The 22,789-nt window shown below is 45.3% G+C and overlaps 1 protein-coding gene across 3 annotated transcripts in view; it reads left to right on the plus strand.

The window, feature by feature from the left end:
* Positions 1-20,618, plus strand: part of greb1l (GREB1 like retinoic acid receptor coactivator) — a 94,292-nt gene extending 73,674 nt beyond the window's left edge. For all 3 annotated transcript variants that reach the window (XM_055883622.1, XM_055883621.1, XM_055883620.1), the window contains exons 13-33: positions 1,160-1,459; positions 1,689-1,817; positions 2,247-2,381; positions 2,558-2,755; positions 2,940-3,120; positions 3,393-3,585; positions 4,297-4,430; positions 9,825-10,167; positions 10,798-10,913; positions 11,038-11,282; positions 11,459-12,021; positions 12,325-12,427; positions 12,581-12,736; positions 12,929-13,068; positions 13,409-13,570; positions 14,000-14,204; positions 15,377-15,542; positions 15,984-16,353; positions 16,601-16,801; positions 17,340-17,478; positions 17,762-20,618. In XM_055883622.1, coding sequence (XP_055739597.1) covers positions 1,160-1,459; positions 1,689-1,817; positions 2,247-2,381; positions 2,558-2,755; positions 2,940-3,120; positions 3,393-3,585; positions 4,297-4,430; positions 9,825-10,167; positions 10,798-10,913; positions 11,038-11,282; positions 11,459-12,021; positions 12,325-12,427; positions 12,581-12,736; positions 12,929-13,068; positions 13,409-13,570; positions 14,000-14,204; positions 15,377-15,542; positions 15,984-16,353; positions 16,601-16,801; positions 17,340-17,478; positions 17,762-17,925 — 4,343 coding nt within the window. In that variant the 3' untranslated portion in view covers positions 17,926-20,618. The remainder of the gene's footprint in view (positions 1-1,159; positions 1,460-1,688; positions 1,818-2,246; positions 2,382-2,557; positions 2,756-2,939; positions 3,121-3,392; positions 3,586-4,296; positions 4,431-9,824; positions 10,168-10,797; positions 10,914-11,037; positions 11,283-11,458; positions 12,022-12,324; positions 12,428-12,580; positions 12,737-12,928; positions 13,069-13,408; positions 13,571-13,999; positions 14,205-15,376; positions 15,543-15,983; positions 16,354-16,600; positions 16,802-17,339; positions 17,479-17,761) is intronic.
* Positions 20,619-22,789: the final 2,171 nt, after the last annotated feature.

Below are 22,789 nucleotides of genomic sequence, written 5' to 3' on the forward strand. Positions count from 1 at the left end.
TCGACGGGGTTGTTGTAAAGCGGGTCGAGAGCTTCAAGTTCCTCAGTGTCCACATCACTAAGGACCTATCATGGTAAAAAAAAACTCCATAAGACAGTCATGAAGAGGGCATGACAACACCTCTCCCCCCTCAGGAGGTTGAAAAGATTTAGCATGGGCCCTCAGATCCTCAAAAAGTTCTACAGCTGCACCATTGAGAGCATCTTGACTGGCTGCATCTTGACTGGTATGGCAACCTCTCGGCATCTGACCGCAAGTTCACACAGAGGGTAGTGTATACGGCCCAGTGCATCACTGGGGCCAAACTCCCTGCCATCCAGGACCTCTAAACCAGGTAGTGTCAGAGGAAGGCCCTAAAAATTGTCAAAGACTCCAGCCACCCAAGTCATAGACTGTTCTCTTTGCTCCCGCACGGCAAGTGGTACCAGAGTGCCAAGACTGTGACCAAAAGGCTCCTTAACAGCTACTACCCTCAAGCTATAAGACTGCTGAACAGTTAATCAAATGGCTAACCGGACAATTTACCTTGACCCCCTTTGTTATTTATTTCTTTATCTTAATTGTTTTGCACTGGCTCTATGCACACTCACTAGACTCTACCCACACACTCACACATACTACACTGACACTCCAACACACACACACACACACACACACACACACACACACACACACACTCACACTCACACTCACACACACACACACACACACACACACACACACACACACACACACACACACACACACACACACACACACACACTACATACGCTCACAAACACAAAACACACACACACACATGCATGTTGACACCACACCACACACCACACACTGATTGCCTAGTCACTTTTACCCTTACCCACAGGTACATCAAATACTGTATTAACTCTATTACCTCGTACCAAAACACATTGACTCAATACTGGTACTCCTTGTATATATCCTTGTTATTGTTTTTATTGTGTTACTTTTTCCTTTTTTATTTAGCAAATATTTGTCTTAATTTTTAACTCTGCACTGTTGAGAAATTAGATTTGATTGTCTTGTTCACATTCTAAAAACATAACAGCATCATCGACGGCAAAACACAGCAAGTAGACATGGGAAACTGTATTTCTTTCCTCACTTCACCTCTCCTCTCCTTCCCTCCCCACTCCAGGTTCGGAGCAGATCCCTCTGAGGGAGGAGTTTGAGCACATCGTGCTGAAGGCCATGTTAGTTTGTCCTGGAGGTCCCTCCATCTCTCCGACCCAGCTGCCCTGGCTGGCCCGCCTGGAGGCCAGTGTCTCTGGGGGCAGTGTCCAGGTCCTGGTCACCTACAACTCCCTGGGAGAAGGCATCTCTGAGTCCCTGCGCTCGCTTTGTGACGGTCCGCCCTACCAGCAGTGCCTGCCCACCTACGTGGTTATTGTATGTACCTCCAAGATGAGCGGCAACGAGTTCTGTGTGCTCGCGCTGGGTGAGTGTTCCTCCATACAGCCTGTACACTACGACACTTAGATGTGGTGTGTCTGTATTTTTATAGCATACTAAAGGAAGTAATTACAGTAGGTGAGCCTTGCCTGAGACCTTAAGACTTGCGCAAGCTCCCAGAGCTAATGCCTAGGCTTTAGCTCTGCGGGCTAGCACAGTCTTACGGCGCAAAGGAGACTCTGGCTCGTTCATACTTGTCTGTATGGGTCTTACAGGGAAGTACCAGGCACGAGCGCTAGCCGAGGGAATGCTCACCACCAATGAGTTCCTGAAGGAGATCAGCTACGAGCTCATAACAGGGAAAGTCAGTGTCCTGGCGTCACACTTCAAAACCACCTCACTCGGTGAGTATACTAGATGCCTTGGGACACGACATCAATGGAAAACACTCAAAGGTCATTTCTAAGGAGGAAAAGTAATGATTTAGGTAGCCCAATCAATCAATCAATCAATCAAACATGAGCTGTGTTACAAAGACATCAAGGACAATGGCACATATTTACCTTCCTAAATGCCGACTGGCCCATTCCAGCTAGGCAGTCACAGGACTGAAACGAGACACTGTGCCACAAACAGACAGACATCAATATTTGATGAGTAGATTATGTTTCTGTAGCTGCTGTGTCTGTGTCTGTGTGTCTGTGTGTCAGTGTGTCAGTGTGTCAGTGTGTGAGTGTGAGTGTGAGTGTGTGTGTGTGTCTCTGTCTCTGTCTCTGTCTCTGTCTCTGTCTCTGTCTCTGACTGGTGGTGGCCTGCTATGTTGCTGTTTCCAGGGGACAACCTGGACAAGCAGCTGGTGCGTATCCAGCGGCGACGGAAGGGCCAGGTCATCCAGCCCTTCCAGGGCGATGTCACTGACCACATCCACTCCCAGGATGCAGCCACCATGGTGCCACCCTCTGAGTCAGGTGAGGCAAGGCCTCTGTCTGGCACCTCTTCTGACCCTTCCTCCTCTTTCTGCTGGAGACTCTGACGCTATGAAGCTTCTGGATGGATAGATATGATAAGAAGCTACAGTATATACTATATACTTGGCTCTAAGTTTCCAGTATGATGACATGTGTGTCCCCCCTCACCCCTCCAGAGCTGCTGAGTGAGATGTTTCAGATCCACCCTCCCCAGCTCAATGTAGCCAGGAGCCTGCTCTCCCAGGTGTGCTCCATAGCAGACTCAGGCAGCCAGAGTCTGGACCTGGGACGCTTTTGCAAGGTGGACTTCCTGGTTCTGGTTCCTCCGTCCCACATCCTGGTGAACCAGACTGCTCAACGCATCCGACAATCAGGTACTCATGATTAGGATCGGAAGGCAGCACTAGGCAATACTACAATGGGTGAATCAAAATAATTTCTAGTTGGTTGTCTACAAGAGGTCCATGTCAAGACTATCTCTACCTGTTTTTATTTTACAAGATTTCTTAGTTACGTGCGTTGGACTTTTTGTCATCTCTTTCTGCCCGTCTCTAAAAGGAGTGCTAGTAGACCTGGGTATAGAGGATGCGTCCTCAGCCCACCAGAGGTCCGACAAGTATGTGGTGCGTCTAGACGGAGACGTCCACGGCAAGATGGAGGCCTTCATGAGGAAGGTCAAACAGAACCCCTACACCCTGTTTGTCCTCATCCACGACAACTCCCACGTGGACCTGACCAGGTATCACACACACACGCATGTCGAACACACACACACATTTGAGTATTCAAATTGTGCCGCTGACACTTGGTTCTGACAGATGTAGTAACTGAAAACATTGGTTAGAAGGTCTGTCCTCGGCATCACAGTGTACTGAATAAGAACAGAACAGCCCAAGCCAAGACAGAACAAGACAGAGAAGAGCAGAGGCTTCTTTTTAGTCATACATATAGAACAGGACAGAACAAGTTTCCCCAAAGGAAACCTCTTTTTTGTTTCCTCTCTCTGTGTAGTGCCCTGTCTGGTTCGGTGTGCCACGGGGAGCTTCAGGGTCTGGCTGACAGGGTGGTAAACTGCCAGGAGGTTCTGGAGGCTATGAATCTGCTGGTGCTGCAGGTCAGCTGCTTCCCATTCACCCTGCAGACACGACAGTCCCGCATCAGCATCCACAATGAGGTGCACTGGCCAGCCAACACTGACAGCTTGGTGAGTGGCCCTGCGTTAGTGGTTCATCTCTGCCACCTGGTGGCAGCTATATGGAGTTACATGTACATTATTTGAGTAGTTCTAACAGACACTTATCAATAGCAATTTACAATCAGTCCGTCAGTCAGTACACTCAACTAAGGAAGCGAAACAACCACATATAACAATCACCTTCTAAGTTAAACCTTCTAAATTACCTCTATGTGAGAGCCACAATTCTGCCATATCTGCACACCCCAGTAGGAGCAGTCCTCAATATGAATGAATGGAATTCTACAGTATTTCAATTAAATGTTTCAAGGACAAAATTACATGTTATTATTATTTGTTGTTGTAGTTGGGACAGTAACATTAGTAATCTTTAAAAATGCAAAATGTAAGGAAAATGTAGGGGAAAAAATGTATATTTTTTTTCATTTTTTATTTGTATGTTTAGCTCACATAATCATTTAAAAGTGTGCATTAAGGTGTCTGTAATATAATAAACGTGGGAAAAACAGATGTAGACATTAATAAACGCATTTCTATAGCTTTTTTACAATTTTGGGGGAGTGCCAAGATGGAGGCATGTTGGCTTCAACACAGCTCCCCCCTATTGGTGTCTAGTGTATATATACATTATTGGTCAGACATGTAGATGTAACTAATAGACAGGGAGAGATTAGTCAATTTGCTCAGACAGCAGCTGATGTTCCTGTGTTCCACCCATAGGGGGAGCTGTCTCCTAAGGAGCTGGTGTACTTTGGCCTGAGGGACTACAGCAGCTCTCTGCAGTGGGGGGTGGCCAGTCCCATCCTGCGGTGTGACGACGCCTTCGAGAAGATGATCAACACACTGCTGGAGAGGTCAGTCAGTCACTCGGGGTCCGGGTTTAGGGGTCATAAAATCTCTAAGGGTGTTTTAACATATGGTTCTCTTCAGTGGAGGCTGGTGGGAGGAGCTAGTTGAGGACGGGCTCATTGTAATTGCTGGAATGGAACAAATGGAACGGAGTCGATGGTTTCCGTATGTTTTATGTGTTTGATAACATCCATTCCAGCCATTATAATTAGCCCGTCCTCCTATAGCCCCTCCCACCAGCCTCCACTGGTCCTCTTTAAAAGAACCAATCTCAGTCCTCTTAAAAAAAGCTAAAGAACTCAGTTCTCTTTGTATTCGCACTACTCTTGCCTTTGAATGAGGGCATCCGGACATTTTGCCAGTTCACTTATTTTGTGGTTCGAGTCCTCTTTGCGTTCATATTGCTATGTTCTGAAAGGAACCAAGACATTTTTTCAAACATTCACCCAATGCACTTTTTTTCCCGTGAACTGCACATCATCTTCTCTCTTTTGTGACACCAATGTCAGGGGTTATGGCAGGGGAAACGTTGTTCCAATAGTCTAGTGTGTGGTGCGGGAATAATGACAAGGGAACCTGGGGAGTGTTGTGTTCACATTGCCCTCAAAAAGGGAACCAGACTGCGAACCTAAATCGAGATGGTCTCAGTTTGGTTTGCTTCAGGGGCTCTTTGTTTTATTATTATATATATTTTGTAATTTATACCTCCTTTTTTACTTCCAAATTTCGTGATTACAATCTTGTCTCATTGCTGCAGCTCCCCAATGTGCTCGGGAGAGGCGAAGGTCGAGTCATGCGTCCTCCGAAACATGACCCGCCTGTTATTATCTGTATGTGAATAACTCACATCGGAGAGTTTGGTAAACTGCAAGCATAATCCTTTCCTCAGGTATAACATGTTACAGGTCACAACATCCTAATCAGACACTCATAATGCACCTGTTTATATATCCTAGATAAGTGCCCCACTAGCGCCATCTCTGGGTTGGCATTATGCCCATTATCTTAACATCTTCCTTTCCATTTTGATACCTCAGTGGAAATACCTATTTACATTATCAACACCTATTTTATTTTTATAAGATAAAAAAATTAATTGTCCATCTCTTAAGGGACATGGTCCCAATACCGCCGGGGCGGTCTTATGTTATCCCTTGTCCTAGTGTGTCGCACTGGTAGCATATTGGCACCTCGGATGTTGGGCACCTCTGGGATCCTCAGGTCCTCTCCTGGCACCTCTGGGATGTTGGGCACCTCTGGGATCCTCAGGTCCTCTCCTGGCACCTCTGGGATGTTGGGCACCTCTGGGATTCTCAGGTCTTCTCGTGGCACCTCTGGGATGTTGGGCACCTCTGGGATTCTCAGGTCTTCTCGTGGCACCTCTGGGATGTTGGGCACCTCTGGGAGCCTCAGGGCCTCTCCTGGCACCTCAGATTTTGGTCACCTCTGGGATCCTCAGGTCCTCTCCTGGCACCTCGGATGTTGGGCACCTCTGGGAGCCTCAGGGCCTCTCCTTCCTCTTCCACATTCTCCTGAAATTGTGGAGGCACGGTCTGCAGAGATAACTGCCCTGGTGGGGTCTTCCGCGTCTCCTCATTATATGTCCTGCCCACACCATGCAGAGGATATTCCCAGTCTCCCCTTGTGGCCCTCCTGTGCCCTATGCTCTCCTGAACTGGGTGTATGTCCTTCCGGTTACTTCGATACTTTCGGGCCTTTACTTCCACTTCATATGACCTTGCGCTGATGTGCCCAATGCATGTGCCAATACTCCATGTGGCATCCCTGGGGTGAGGTGACAGGAGCACTCTGACAGCTTGGCCTTGTTTTATTTCAGGCAAATTTTTTGCATGCTGGTCATAGTAATGTTTTGACTTGTCCTGACGTGCACGTTTGTGTGCCTGAACATCCCCAATGACCTTTGGTGCGAGGAGCTTGGGAGTTGTTGGCAACAGAGAGCGGGTGGGTATAGACATTAAGTTCTGTACAGGACTGCTGCCGAAGTTCCATCATGTGACCTCCTCACCCTACCACAGTCAGAGTAATGGTAAGGCGGAGTCAGCAGTGAAAATAGCAAATACTCTCGTCACAAAGGCTATGCAGGAAGGCACAGATGTGTGGCAAGCCATTTAGGCTGTGGAGAAATACTCCCACAGAGAGATCCCACATCTGCAAGCAAAGAAAAGTCTTGACTCGTGAACTGTGGCCCATTATCCGTAACTACACCACTGTCAGGAATGCCATATCTCCTAAACTGCTGCTTACAACAGTCAATGATGCAAGCGGCTGTTGTGTCAATCAATTTCTCCACCTCTCAAAAATCTGAATAGTAGTCCACTACAATCAGAAAAAGAACGTGAACAGATCCATTCCCACTTTCGACTAAGGACGTGCTGGTACGTCATGTACGTCATGATTAGCATTACATATGCTGCACACAGCCACAAAATGTTACATTTTTTGGGTCATGTTGGGCCAGAATACTGAGTCTCTGGCTTTCCTGAGACTGGCTTCGACCCCTGAGTGCCCTGCATGGATACGAGAGAGAATCATCGGGCGTAGAGTTCAAGGCACTACCACCCTGTCTCCTTTGTAGATGACCTCTTCCTTCATTGTGAGTTCGTCTCTGCCCAGTAGTCCCTCACCAGGATGGGCGGACTCTTTCTTGTGTCCAGCCAGCCTCTTAGGATCTTCCCGTGTGTCACGTGTGCTCCTTCTCCAGCCTCTAGGTCACCAGGCTGCTCGTTCGGGCGCACACCTGTCACCAGCGTTAGGCGCATAATGGACTCACCTGGACTCCATCACCTCCTTGACTACCTGCCCTTTATATGTGACTCCCTTTGGTTCCTTCCCCAGTCGTCATTGTTCCTGTTTCATGTCGGTGCGCTGTTTGTGTTTTGTGTTCATTGTTTATTTTATTTATTCAAACATTCACTCCCTGAACTTGCTTCCCGACTCCCAGCGCACATCGTTACACCGTGTCTGCGTGGCGATGTTTTGATCAGTAGCATGGTTCACATCTTCAAACTCAGTAGCATGGTTCTGGTCTCCGATTGGAGGCGTGGGTTCAAATCCCAGTTCTGACACCATGTTATTATCTGTATGTGAATAACTCACATCGGAGAGTTTGGTAAACTGCTAGCATAATCCTTTCCTTACAAGTTACAGGTCTGTTTGTATATCCTAGATAGGTGCCCCACTAGCGCCATCTCTGGGTTGGCATTATGCCCATTATCTTAACACTGCCAAACCACGCTTCTTAACTCCCCTTCGCTTAACTTCTTATGGCTGCAGTCTCGTTAACGGGACCGATATGACAACAGCCAGTCGAAGTGCAGGGCGCCAAATTCAAAAAACAGAAATCTCATAATTAAAATTCCTCAGACATTCATGTGTCTTATATCATTTTAAAGGTAATCTTGTTGTTAATCCCACCAAAGTGTCCGATTTCAAATAGGCTTTTCAGCGAAAGCACTACAAACGATTATGTTAGGTCACCACAAAACCACAATAATCACAGCCATTTTTTCCAGCTAAAGATAGCTTCACAAAAACCAGAATAGAGATAAAATTAATCACTAACCTTCGATTATTTTCATCGGATGACACTCATAGGTCTTCATGTTACACAATACATGCATGTTTTGTTTGATTAAATTCATATTTATATCAATAAATCGGAGTTTACATTGAGGCGTTAGATTCACTAGTTGCAAAAACATCAAGTGACTTTGCATAGCCACATCGTTTCAACAGAAATACTCATCATAAATATAGATGATAATACAAGTTATACACATGGAATTATAGATATACCGCTCATTAATGCAACCGCTATGTCAGATTTAAAAAAAACTTTACGGAAAAAGAAACCCACGCTATAATCTGAGACAGCACTCAAAAGTAAAACCCCACAGCCGCAAAATGGCGTCAACATAAACAAGAAAATATATGATAAATATTCCCTTACCTTTGATGATCTACATCAGAAAGCACACCAGGAATCCCAGGTCCACAATAAATGTTTGTTTTGTTCGAAAAAATCTGTTATTTATGTCCAAATACCTTCTTTTGTTAGTGCGTCTGGTTTACATATCCAAACGCTAATTCTGGGCAGCGTTATATCGGACAAAAAATAAAAAAAGTGATATTACCGGTCGAAGAAACATTGCAAACTAAGTACAGAATCAATCATTAGGATGTTTTTAACATATAGCTTCAATAAAGTTCCAACTGGAGTATTCTTTCTTGTCTTCGTGAGCAATGGAATGCAAGTGACTACCATGAGGAAAAAGCATGATCAGAAAATGGCTGCTTGATGGACACCTGACTGATTCTGCTATCATTCTCTCCCACAACATCATAGAAGTCTCATTATAATTTCTATTGATGGTTGACATCTAGTGGAACCTCTAGGCAGTGCAAAATCATTCATATCTCAAGGGGATTTCATTAGGGACTCTGGTGAATACATACAAGCTCAGATTTCTGACTTCCTGTTTTGATTTCAACTCAGGATTTGAGTATCCTGCCAATATGAGTTAAGTTAATCTCACAGACATAATTCAAACAGTTTTAGAAACTTTAGAGGGTTTTCTATCCAATACTAATAATAATATGCAAATATTAGCAACTATGACTGAGGAGCAGGCCGTTTGATATGGGCACCTTTCATCCAAGCTACTCAATACTGCCCCTTCAGCCATAAGAAGTTAACCCAGAAGCCAGCTGCACCAATGTGTAGGAGGAAACACTGCTCAACTGACGACCGAAGTCAGCCTGCAGGCGCCCGGTCCACAAGGAGTCGCTAGAACGCGATGAGCCAAGTAAAGTTCCCCCGGCCAAAACCTCCCCTAACCCAGAAGACGCTGGGCCAATTGTGCCCCGCCCTATGCGACTCCCGGTCACAGCCGGTAGTGGCGCCGCAACACTGCAATGCAGTGCCTTAGACCGCTGCACCACTCGGGAGGCCTGTTTTGAAGGGTCTGAGTTCCTTTGGAGTGTTCAAGCTGTACAAAAAGTAAAGCAAACCACACGTTCACAAAAATTGTCTGAAAGGGACCAAGTGTGAGAACACCATAAGGATGTTTAGGGACAAGTTTAAAGCTGATAGACAATGTCTCTCTTCCTCTCTCTCACACACTCGCTGTAATAAAAGTCAAACATATATATATATATATATATATATATATATATATATATATATATATATATATATATATATATATATATATATATATATACACATCTTTCATTTTTATTTTATTTCTTACATATCAACCATTTTTTTAAGTTCTAGATCATCAGAAAGCCCCCAAAAAGCTGCTCAACCAGTTCACCTGGACACCAAACCTGCCTTGACACAACTAACACCACCACCTCTCCTCTCCTGTTTGCAGACACCCCCACCTGCACAGCATGGTGATCAGGAGCTACCTGTTGATCCAGCAGTACACTGAAGCCATGATGGCTCTGACCTCCTCACCTTCACTACGGGATCACATCACCCCTGAGACCCTGGCCATGGTGGAGGATCTGATCAGTGCCCCGGGCCGGGAGGGGACCAAGGGCCAGGGCCACATGCTGCTGGTCCGGGTGCCCTCTCTGCAGCTGGCCATGCTGGCCCGGGAGCGCCTGGAGGACGTCAGGGACAAGCTGGGTCTTCAATTCTGCTTCGCTGTGCTGCTGGGAAGCCCTGCCGCCGAGCTCAGCCTTCCACGACACTTCGCTAACCGACTCAGGGTGAGACGTGAGGTCAGGAGGGAGGGCAGGGTGGCCAATTTGGATTTGCCTATTCTTACATCTTAAAGGCCCAGTGCAGTCAAAAATGCGATTTCCAGTGTTTTATAATATATTTCCACACTATGAGGTTGGAATAATACTGTGAAATTGTGAAAATTATGATAATGTCCTTTTAGTGAAAGAGCTGTTTGACTATACTGCCTGAAACTTCAGCCAGTTTTGGTGGTTTGGAGTTTTAGCCTGCCTGGTGACATCAGTTAGTTAAATAGCACAATAAGAAAGAAAATTCCAAACCTCTCTGCCAATAACAGCTAGTTTTCAGTTTTCCCCTCCCTACTCCAAGCCAGTCCTAGCAAAAGTATTGCTTGAGAAATTGCTCTTTCCCAAGAAGCTATATTTAATTATTTGGGGACCATTTTAATTGAAAACAATCACAATTAAACAAGTACTTAATTGTTACCCAGAAATGATTTGATATTGAGATGACCTTGAACACCACCTCTCTCTGTGAAAGAAGTGGTTTGATGAAGATGTCATCATATCAAGGACTTTCATCAGACTGAGACATAATAACTTGGTTTTAATTTGGCTTCGAAACATTTCTAATTGTGTGTTGTGTTGTTTCGGCAGGCCTGGCGGGGCTGTGAAATTGAAGACTGGGTCCCTCACACCTATGAGGATCTGGAGGGTCTTCCCTGCATTGTCATCCTCACTGGAAAAGATCCTCTAGGAGAAACCTTTCCAAGGTAGTACTGACATGACAGCATCTACATCTACCTAGCCATAGAAGGTGCATCCTCTATTGGATTGACTTTGTAGAATCGATTAAAATCCCCCACCTCACCTTTATACTGGATCTTTCCCCCTTAGGTCCCTGAAGTACTGTGACCTGCGTCTGATCGACTCCAGCTACCTGACGCGTACGTCCCTGGAGCAGGAGGTGGGTCTGGCCTGCTCTTACGTGTCCTTGAGGGTGGTAAATGAGCCCTGCAGGTTCATGGCCCCCATAGACCCAGAGACAGACAAGACCAGTGGCCCTCAGGACCCAGACCTAGAGCTGCACATGGACCTGGAGAGGCCCCAAAGCAATGGCAGCGCTACTACCAGAGGCCCCGGTAGGTCGCTGGACAAAAGAGACCCAACATGTTTAGGAAATGGGGATGAGATGATTGTTCTAAGGGTTTAGGATACTGTGTAGTGATGGGGTTACAGTTGTGTTTATGAAATAATTTTCAAATACTGTTCTATGAGTCTGAACTCTCTCTCTCACCGTCCCATGCCTCTCTGGCAGAGAACAAGGTCAGCTCCTCTGACATCCCTGACTCCTCCCAGAAGCCCTCCACCTCCTCCTGTCCCCCCGGAGGCAAGGCGGGCAGCATCATGATGGAAGACGGGACGGGCACGACCTCATCATCCCCCCGCCGGGTCAAACAGGAGTGTGACTCCCTGGGCGGTGCCACCTCCCGCCCCTCCAACGCCCCTCCCTCTTTCTGCTCCTCCTCCTCCTCTTCATCCTCCCCCTCCTCCTCTTCGACCCAGCACCCCAGCCAGTCTACGCAATGCGGCTGGGGCAGCAAGTCGCCTCGGGTCTCCGCCCGGACTGTCATCCTGTCGCGCGCGGCCTACAACCTCCTGGCTGGAGAATCAGGGAGCCAGCTGAGCTCCTTCTCCCTGCTGCCTCACGCCGATGTGGGCTGGAGCAGCCCGCTGAGGCCCCTCTTCACCCCTAACTTACAAGGGTCAGAGCAGAGCCTCTTCTACAGACAGTGGACCGTAGCCAGGCAACATCATGCCGACCACGAGGCCCCCCCAGGGCCACACCCACGACGCCTGCTGCTCAGCGGGCCCCCACAGGTTAGAGACCATACAGATATGAACATATCACCTCTTGTCTATATCAATGACAGCTTCTCTCCTGTACAAGTCATGCATCGTGTTCTAGAGCTGCATGCTGATATTAATTTTCCTCACTTATCCCTCTTCAACCAAGAGAATATCGACCTAGTTGTATGGAGTCCTAAGAGGCGAATGTGTAGAATGACGGTATTCGAATGGATACCGCAGATTGAGTGGTAATGGCTGCATGCAATGAGTGTCAGTGGTAAAAACCAGTTAGGTTGTAATCGGTTGAACAACTCTGTTTTGTCTCTCTGATAGGTGGGGAAGACGGGTGCCTACCTGCAGTTTCTACGCATCCTCTTTCGTATGTTGATTAGACTGCTTGAGGTGGATGTGTATGATGAAGAGGAGCTGGAGGAAGGTGAGGAGAGCAGGATCCCCTAGTTAATCTTTTCTTTGTCTGTCTGTTCCTCTCTCTCTCTCTCTCTTCCTCTTTCTCTTTCATTTTCTCTCATACTGTCTTAGTCTAGAAACTGAGGCTGATGTCAATGTATGTTGTATCGTTCTCTTCTAGTGATGACGGATATGTCCGAGGCCACACCCCCAGCCAGCACCCAGTGGCCAGACATTGAGGAGATCCGCAAACTGCCCTTCGACCTCTTCCCCAGAGACCCTAAGTTCAGGAGGGCCAGCGCTGTTTACACTGACAAGATGCCAAAGTGCTTGAAAGGTCAGCAGAAATAAACTCGTATTCCCATCCCTGTCATTGTAGGAGGAAGCTGCCCTTGTTTCACTGATTCAGGGTCAGATATTGCTGCGGCTTCTACCTCGACTTCTACCTCAGGCATCACTGTCTACGTATATTGTGTATGCAGCTTTGTCCCATAGCATGTGGGTATAACTCTAATGTTTGTCCACGCAGATCCTAAACTGGAAGGAGAAAACAAAATGCCTGTGAAGAGGGAAACGGTGTCGATACGGCTGAGTATGTTCGCAGCCCACAATGCATTTCACCATTGTGATCAGTGTCACCATTACTGTGAAGCCAGCCCAGCCACACAGGTGAGTGAACAGGGAGGTAAAAGAGCCATGTACAGTATTTAGATATTAATAAATGGCTCTGGGAAGGAAAGGGTAGCTAGTTTGTCATTGTGAAGAGATAATTTGTCTCAAGGGAGAACTTGATTTATTGGCTTAACTAACAGATCACCTGTGTCGCCTATTGCTGCGTTGTTTTGTCTCAAGCCCCTTTCACCCCCCTTTCTAAATCTATCGAAAAACTACTGTCCAACTTGTAGAACGACTGGTGTGCTGAGACGTGTGCTGACTGGTGCAGCTCTGTCTGTACTGGAAGTGTACATGTGTGTAATGTATGTGCAACAATGTGTGTGTTTGTGTTCAGCTTTCGGAGTGCACCTTCCACGCCTTCACGTTCTGCTCGTCCATGCTGGGAGAGGAGGTGCAGCTCCACTTCATCATCCCCAAGGCCAAGGAGCAGCACTTTGTCTTCAGCCAGCAGGGCAGTCACCTGGAGAGCATGAGGCTGCCCCTCATCTCTGCTAAGGTAAAGGGTGATGGGGGAAATCAGTGGGGATTGGGGAAAGCTTTGAGACTGCCCTCGAGTTCTAAGAATGTTGTGCCCAAGATGAATGTTATCAATAGTGACAAGGAATGTTCTCATCCTTCAGCTTCTGTAATCAGTAGTGCATTCTATGTGCTTAAATTAAATTGTGCCATAAGCAACACAGGCACGCACACACATCGTCATGTTACAAGGAGTTGCCACATTTCACACACAGCGCAAACTATGCACCTATGTGTTTCTCGTTCACTCACTTTAGTTGTTTGATGCTACTGTGGCCCTGGGCCCTAGCCTAGTGGAACCAGCCTGATCTCGCCATAGCTCAGCGGTCAGTCTGCTTGATCAGGCTACCTGCACCGTAGCCTGCTGCACTATGCATCTTTAACTACAGCTCTCCTTCTCCCATCCCAGGACCTCAGTCTGTTGAAAAGCCCCATCTTCACCCCGACCACGGGGCGCCAGGAGCACGGCCTTCTCAACATCTTCCACGCCATGGAAGGAACCGCCCACCTCCACATCCTGGTGGTCAAGCAGTACGAGATGCACCACTACAGGAAATACTGGCCCAACCACATCCTGCTGGTGCTTCCCGCCATGTTCAACAGTGCAGGAGTTGGTGAGTGTTTGGGCCCCTGGGTAAAGTTTCCCCTAGGTACATATCTAGGATCAGCTTCTCCTCCCTCAATCCTAACTGTAACCATTAGTGGGGAAAATACGAAACTGACCCAAAATCAGCGTCTAGGGGAAACTTTGCCCTACTCCGAGTGTCTGGCAATCAGTCATTTAGATAGGTTAACTCATTTTATTGGTTTATTATCCTCAACCCCGCTTGGAGAGTAGCAGTACTACAGGTTTTTGTCCCAGCATAGTGCTCAGTAAGGTGTTTCCCTGCTGAGCGGTAGCATTGAGGCCCATAGTAATTTGTGATAAAACACTCAACAAAGAAACCATAGAGTTGCCTTGCGATGTATAAACTATATTTAGGCATTTGTTTATTTATACACGAATGTATTTTACATTCTTAGTTTGCCCAGTAGCTCTGATGATAATGACGCATCTACATCAGTCTGTGTGAAATTCAAGAGATATACTGTGTCTATATTGCCATCTGTTGAGTAAAGCATGTTTGGACACATAACTATAGTAGGTACTTGAGATTTGAATATGACAGGAACCAAAAGGGAAGGGCCTGGCCATTGAGAACACCAGCAAGCCAGTAGTGTGATATATGGATCCAGCATTTAGGTGTGTAGTCTTTATGGATGGATCAATAGTGTTGCAGTACTACAAGCACATGCCAGGTGCAGTAATAGGGGCATTGGGTAAAGGCTGAAAGGACATGACAATTTCGCAGGTGAGAGAACCAACAAAGTAATAATTGGAATTCAGGTCAAAGTTCAGACTGTCATGTGAGTTGGAGCTTTAGAGTTGGAGGTGAAACTCTGTGGGAGAGTTCTTTGGGTCGGTGGTTGGCTAATGTTTTTCTACTGTGACCAAACAAGCTGTAACTATGGCCCACATAAAGCTGTTGGAATTAACTAGACACCAGACTTTTTCCTGGTCAGGTCATGTGGCCAGGCAAATAAATGAAATATCAGTGGGTCTCCACCAGCATATGTACTGTATCATTATGGTTATTATGGGGCTGCATCCCATTAGGGAACTTGTGTGTCCCAAATGGCACCCTATTCTTTGTATAGTGCACTACTTTTGACCAGAGCAACCACTGTCTGGGATGAAACCACTGTCAGTAACATAGCAGTAACATTACTGTTGTTTCTGTCCCAGGGGCGGCTCGGTTCATGATCAAGGAGCTGTCGTACCACAATCTGGAGCTGGAGAGGAACCGTCTGGAGGAGCAGGGGGTCAAGAGACAGGACGTCTGGCCCTTTATAGTCATGATGGATGACTCCTGTGTGCTCTGGAACTCACACCAACCCCAGGACAGCAGCAGGTATGGGTTACAACAGACCCAGCAAACCAAAATGGGTTCTGTGAACATTCTCAGAACATTTATTAGGTTTCCCCAAAAGTTCTAATAACCCCAAAATTGTCCAGTTGTGCTGATTAATATATAATATTTACATAAAACATTCACCTGATGTTGCAAGAATGTTCCCAGAACATATATTTTTTAATATATATATTTCAATGTTTTTGGGATGTTATCAACCTAATGTAAGATAAAACCCTAACTAGAACTTAATGGGAATGTTCCCGGTTTGCTGGGGAAACTAGCACATGCACTCACACAAAAACACCCCAGAACAGTCCGATTATTGGTCCATGGCTATCTATCAGTAATGAATTCTCAGAAAGAACCGTAATATAGCTGGACTCCTCTATCAACAACAATACTAATATCTGTCTCCCCGCTCTTCCCTGTCTCCCTCAGTGATATGGCAGACACCGGGCCCAGTCTGACCAACGTGTCTTTAAAGACGGTGCTGCAGCACATGGAGGCAACTCCTAAGATCTCCCTGTATGCTGTGTGCGGGGCCCGCAAGTGGAGCAGTGCCCTGGCCCGCCGCCTGCCAGCCCTGCCCTTCTCCCGATGCCACCTTCACGACTTTGTCATGCTCAACGTTGAGCTGACGCAGAACGTCCAGTACGACCTCAACAGGTACAGTTGTGAGGAGGTGGACTTCAACCTGAGAGCCAACAGCAGTGGTCTGCTGCTCTGTCGCTTCAACCACTTCAGCTTGATGAAGAAACAAATTCTCTTTGGAGGACACAAGGACTTCCTGGTCAAACCCAAACTCATCGTGAGTGTCCTGCTTCTCTTTTTTCTATCTCACCTCCTGGTCTGAGAGATATATTGTGTGTGTGTGTGTGTGTGTGTGTGTGTGTGTGTGTGTGTGTGTGTGTGTGTGTGTGTGTGTGTGTGTGTGTGTGTGTGTGTGTGTGTGTGTGTGTGTGTGTGTGTGTGTGTGTGTGTGTGTGTGTGCGAGTATGTGTGTGTAGTCTGAAACACAGTCAGTCATCCTAACGCCTACCCTGCTCCCCCTCTAGGTGATGGAGAACCCAACCCCCATCAGCCCACCCCAGTACATCTGTGCCCCAGACAGTGAACACACCCTCCTGGCTGCCCCGGCTCAGTTCCTCCTGGAAAAGTTTCTCCAGAGCTGCAGCCACAGACTGTTCCCCAAGGCAGTACAGAACAGTAGCAACCCCGTGCTGTCCATAGACAGCTACCTCAACATAGGCCCTGAGGTAAGATCCAACCCCTAGACAGCTACCACAATATAGGTAATTAGGCAAGATACAACCCCTAGACAGCTACCTCAATATAGGTAATTAGGTAAGATCCAACCCCTAGACAGCTACCTCAATATAGGTAATTAGGTAAGATCCAACCCCTAGACAGCTACCTCAATATAGGTAATTAGGTAAGATCCAACCCCTAGACAGCTACCTCAATGTAGGCCATGAGGTAAGATCCAACCCCTAGACAGCTGATGTACCTCAACACAGGCCATGAAGTATGCAGCAACTCAGTGCTGTCCATAGACAGCTACCTCAACATAGGCTTACCATGAGGTTCGAGCTGAGCTAATCTGGTGGAGAGAATGGGAAAATCTTGAGATGCATGTGTCCAACTCATGCATTGATTTTCTGCTAAATAGATGAATGTAAAAAAAAAAGCAGCCCAGCGCAGGTTTATCGTGAGAGCAGATCCCACAAACTGTTTCCATGATTAAAAGTCCAGACTGAGATGGTGGAGACGTGACTGTGCTTTCTGCATCCCCAGGTGTCAGTGTGCTACGTCAGCTCCAGACCACACTCCACTAACCTGGACCACCAGGATCTGGTCTTCAGCGGCCTGCTGCTCTACCTGTGTGACTCCTTTGTCGTCTCTGGCCTCCTCAAAAAGTTCAGCTTCCTCAAAGGTAACTGATGCTACTTCAATGTTGTTGTTTTTTAGCCCTTGTGTGATGTTAAGTGTAACCTCATCCCGAGTTGCGAAACCAAAATAAATATTGGGAGGTTGTCAATGTACTGTATGTGAAGCCAAGGGTTATTCATCTCCAATTAAATTCACTTCATTGATGTAACTTTTCTGATTTGTTCTATATAGCAGTAAATGCATATATAGTAAGAAAACCATAGCACCTTTCTGATTGGTTACCTGACCTATGGCCTCTGACCCCTCACCCCTGACCCTGTCCATAGGTGCCACGTTGTGTGTGATCTGCCAGGACCGTAACTCTCTGCGTCAGACCATTGTACGGCTGGAGCTGGAGGACAAGTGGCAGTTTCGTCTGCGGGATGAGTTCCAGACAGCCAACTGCAGCGAAGACCGGCCCCTCTACTTTCTCACAGGACGCCATGTTTGACCCTGAGACTGCTGCCAGACCTGTCCAAATGGCCCTCCTGTCCCATCCACCCTAACCAGACAGAAGGATACACACTAACTAACCACTGATCTCAGACCAGTTAACAATCACAACAATTCCCTGTCTGTTAGGGGGATACAACCACTGTTTTCAGATCTGTTTAGCCGACCTCCTGTCACACAGACCCTGATCTTGCAGGAGTATAACATCTGTTCTCAGACCAGTTAACAATCACAATGATGTCAGGAGATCAGAGAGGAGTATTGGGGCACGTCAAGGCCAAAGAGCCCAAGAAATGGACCTGTGGCCGTCATCAATGTGGATGTGATGCCTTCTCCTCCTACAGTATAAGCTCCTCCACAACGCTACGCTATGTTTGGAACAGAAGTGGTTGGACAGTGAGTTTTAACTCAGACTTGTGTTGGGGTCTGTCCCTAATCTGAGCCTGATTCAAATTCAAAGACTTTACTGTGCAAAAATCGACATTATCAGTGAACTTCTGTATATGTTGACGTATTTCTTGCTGCAAAAAGGGACTCTCGTCATCGATAATGGGACTTATTCAAAGATTGTAAACGTGGCGACTGTGGCGAACACAGCTCTTGTTTTGGATGTCCCGTCACGGACATACGCTTTATCTCAGGGTTTTGAAGTGAGAGGCAACAACGAGTTGCCCGTCGCTAAAGGAAAACTACTGCTTTTCTCTCTCGCCTTCAGTGTCAAGTGTTGTTACTTGTTACCCATTGTAATGTTGTTGATACCCCTGATATGAGCCACAAAAGACATCCACATCTGCACCTTGCCCTTAGCCGCCTCTACTCTCCTCTCCTCTCGCAAAAATCCCACTCCGTTGTTAGATTACTAGTGTAAATATTATAGATTCTGGAGTGTATTAGAATTCTATCATCAAGGTCTAGTATATCCATTTCTATGCTGATCAGTCAGGGGAAAAGCGTCTAGTTGATATCTAAGCCACTGGGTAGTGTACCGTCCTGTCCACTTACATTTGACTGGCAAGCCACCGCAAGGGACCCTGTTGCTCTTGTGCCTTCATATTGCAACATGTTATCCCTAACTGAACTGTTCCTATGACATTGTCTTTTTGATCATCTAACTGAGCCAATCAAATGGAGCGAGGGAGAGCAGGAAGAGACCTGTTGGTCCAATCAGTTAGCTCTAAAGGCCTGATGCTCAGTTACAAAGTAGAATTCTATTTCATGTTATGCGGATGATGCATATATCCCAGTAGCTCCCACTACTAGATGAGGATGCTATAGAAAGAGCAAACCTTCACTGGCACCTCTATCTATCTTGCTATTGACTGTGCCTGTGGTCTTGTTTATGATTGTAATATTACTCAGTGATCTGTTCTCTGTGCCTGATAGTATAGATGGCTTAGGCCTCCCCCATATACCTTATTGCAGTCAAATGACTTACAGTTGCAGGGTTTTCACATGAAACTATGGATAATCAGAGAATGGGTGTGGACTGCTGTCATCATCAGATGAATACTGTAGGTCAATTCATCTACCTGAAATCAGGTAGGAATGTTTTTTATATGTTACTGCACAGGGTCATCCAAAGAATATGCCTTATTAAGTGATGTTGTTACATAGATCACTCATTTGCAGTCAAGGGTAATATTGTAATAAGTCTTACAATGGAGAGGCCAATCCAATTGAATACATTGTGAAGAAACATCTGTCCAGTTGGGGTTAAGAAGTTAAGTTGGATTTGAGGACAACTGTCTGCTGTTAAAAGCTTTGTTTACATTATTAATATATTCAATCAACCCCGTTACGACTCGCGGAGGGTTTCTGACCATTCTTTTTTTGTATTGTGTCACTTTTAGCAGTTATGTTTTGGTGTCATGATGATGGCTTTCTGTCTGCATTTTGTGTTTGCCAGCCAAGGTGCAAAGAATCTACCTAAGATTTAATCGTCTTACTGTGTTCGTTTCCCTGGCTTTACTCATGTCAGATTATTCTCATTTCTTTTTCATGAAAATCATGTCCTTTACATGAGAGATTCTTATTTATTTGAACAAGCATTTTGGACTGATAATCATATTGAAGTGTAATAATATTGATTGCATGCTGACTGAGCGAGCTAAAATCAAGAAGCGTATCCTCTTCTGAAAACCATTGACGAAGGCTTTGCACAAGACCAAGAGCTCTTGAGTCTTATCTACTGAATGTTGAGGGGTAGGAAATGTGAACTTGCACTATACAACTTGCCAGCAGCAACAACCAAAAAAGTATTGATCATTGTCATCAAAACTGTACGGGGTAAATGATGAACAAAGACACCGAGAAAATATTGATGACACTATCAGTAAAGACAGACAGTGTTGATTGATTAATCGGATTGATTGATGATCAGACCCTTCGATATTGATCATACCCTTTTGACCCATAGAATGTGTCTTGTTTGTAGATAATTAGATGAACACATACAGTAACTTATGCAATTTGCTTCTCACAATCTTCACTGAAGTATTATCTGTTGTGGGTATTTAAGTGTCTTGCTAAAGATTTGGCGACCCAACCGATGGTAGGCTTGACCACAGAGTCATCTACCTCATGTTGACCATTGCGGTTGTTCAGTATGTGGGCTGTGAACATTTGACTTTGGAAAATATGCTTTTGTTGTTGGAATTTCTGAATGTAATAAAGTGACATTACAATAAACTAGGGAGTTGTGACAATGTTTCGTTTTATATGTTGAACTGTGCTCACATTAAACAAATTCAATGAAAGGGTACTACAAAAGGTGGATCCATTCGTTTGTTATATTGCTAGATAAAAAGTACAAGTTTACTTCTTCTCTCTTGCGTAGCATTTTTGTTTTTAAAGTAATCGCCTGAAGCTACGTTTTCGAATAATCTGTTCCTTACAAAAGGCTTGTAGTTGGTAACACAGTTCTTTTGTTGTCAATCTATTCCATAACCTTTTTCAACCGTTTACAATGACCCTCTAGTGGTATTCAAAGTTTGAGAGTTGTATTTTAATTCCTAATTCTATGGTCAACCCATGTACTGTACTACGCTGTTTATAAGACATGGGAGGTAGTACTGGGACATGGGTGTTTGATTCACCTCCAACCCCAGTGTGGTGTAACACCAGGTTATATCATACCCCGTCTACACAGTAAATGTAACTTCTATGGAAATGTAACACTATTTTGGGATGTATATGCTCCCACCCCCATTTTGTGTTAAAACTACTCTGGTCATGGTGTTGATATTTTTGGACTTAAAACAACACAAGTGGACTACATATCCAACTCTCAGAGAGTTGTTTAAATTTAACTCCCAATTGCCATTTTTTTTATCCACTCCCTTGCCATTTTACACTGGATTGTTTTGAATTAACAATCGACTACAGCAGAGTCCATTTCTCTTTCATTTTACATCCTTTGAGTTATAAGGGGGGAAAGCATTATTTGATTATTTCTTAACATGTCACATTATGGTGGCTCGCAATGTGATATCCAATCTCTGTTGCACGCCAATTTACAGGAAGCTTTCCAGTACTTTAACAACACATACAACTCTGAGTAAATAAGGAAATACAGTAGCTGAAGACTACCTACACCATGTAAACTGGAACAACTATCTCACTAACGGTTGCTATAAATCCAGCCACTTACAGATTGGATTAGTTTTTAAAAATGTAAGTTTCTTTTCTTATGCTACTTTGTGTAGCATAAGATCAAAAACAATCAGTACATGCGAAAATACAGATATTGAAACAAACTATTTTAAAAATCAACCTGCAACGGAGCATGCTGGGAAATATGACAATCCATCTGTGGATAACTCCATAGATTTAACCCCCTGTCTCTGGTTACCAATAATGGAGTTAAAAGTACTCTGTCCCAATGAACTCCAGTTATCAACACCAGCCCCAGGGAGCGTATCACTCTCTTGAGAGTTAAGATAACTCCTATTAGAGTGCCGCCCAAGAATATAACACTGTGATTTCAACTATTCTTGATTTACTGTGAATTTGTCTGTTTCTCCCCCCCCCTCTCTCTCTCTCTCACTCCCTGTCTCTCAGAGCACTGCTGATGCCCTAGGTGTACCATTTTGTGGGTAAGACATAATTGATCCTCCAGGAATATAAACAACATCTGTATAGTAAGTCTTTCCTGGGTTACATATACACCCCCCCCCCCCCCTTCTTCCCACATGTATAGTTGTAACAGAAATATCATCCAGGTATAGCACTCTTTGTCCACCTTTACCATTTAAATTGCATTGTTTCTACATTGCTTTGTAAAATGTCATTGTCACATTGCCCTTAACAAAGAATCCTCTCCTGAGGATTCCATCTGAAAACTATTTCCAGTCGTTCAGCCCTCAGGCTACTTTCTCTGTATCTGGCAATACTGTACTTAATCTAACCACGCACATTTTACATGATTAAAATATTAAATATCTGACATAATGAATTATGAAACAGAAGTAATTTAACCTCATTAGATAAGTGTGTGTGTGTGTGTGTGTGTGTGTGTGTGTGTGTGTGTGTGTGTGTGTGTGTGTGTGTGTGTGTGTGTGTGTGTGTGTGTGTGTGTGTGTGTGTGTGTGTGTGTGTGTGTGTGTGTACTTGTTTTCCTACATTATCAGGACCCCAATGTCCAAACAATTCACCTGAATGTCCTGAAAAGGTAGGAAAACAAGAACTTCTTGTTAAAATGTTATTTTAAGCTTAAGGGTTAGGTTTACGATTTGGGGATTAGGGTTAGGTTAAGTTGAAATTGTTTTTTTTAACGGTCAAACATGTTCCCCCTCTAAAAAGTCCTGAAAGCTGTATGTGGGGCGGCAGGGTAGCCTAGTGGTTAGAGCGTTGGACTAGTAACC

The sequence above is a fragment of the Salvelinus fontinalis genome, chromosome 26 (genome assembly GCF_029448725.1).
Source record: "Salvelinus fontinalis isolate EN_2023a chromosome 26, ASM2944872v1, whole genome shotgun sequence".
Lineage (NCBI taxonomy): Eukaryota > Metazoa > Chordata > Actinopteri > Salmoniformes > Salmonidae > Salvelinus > Salvelinus fontinalis.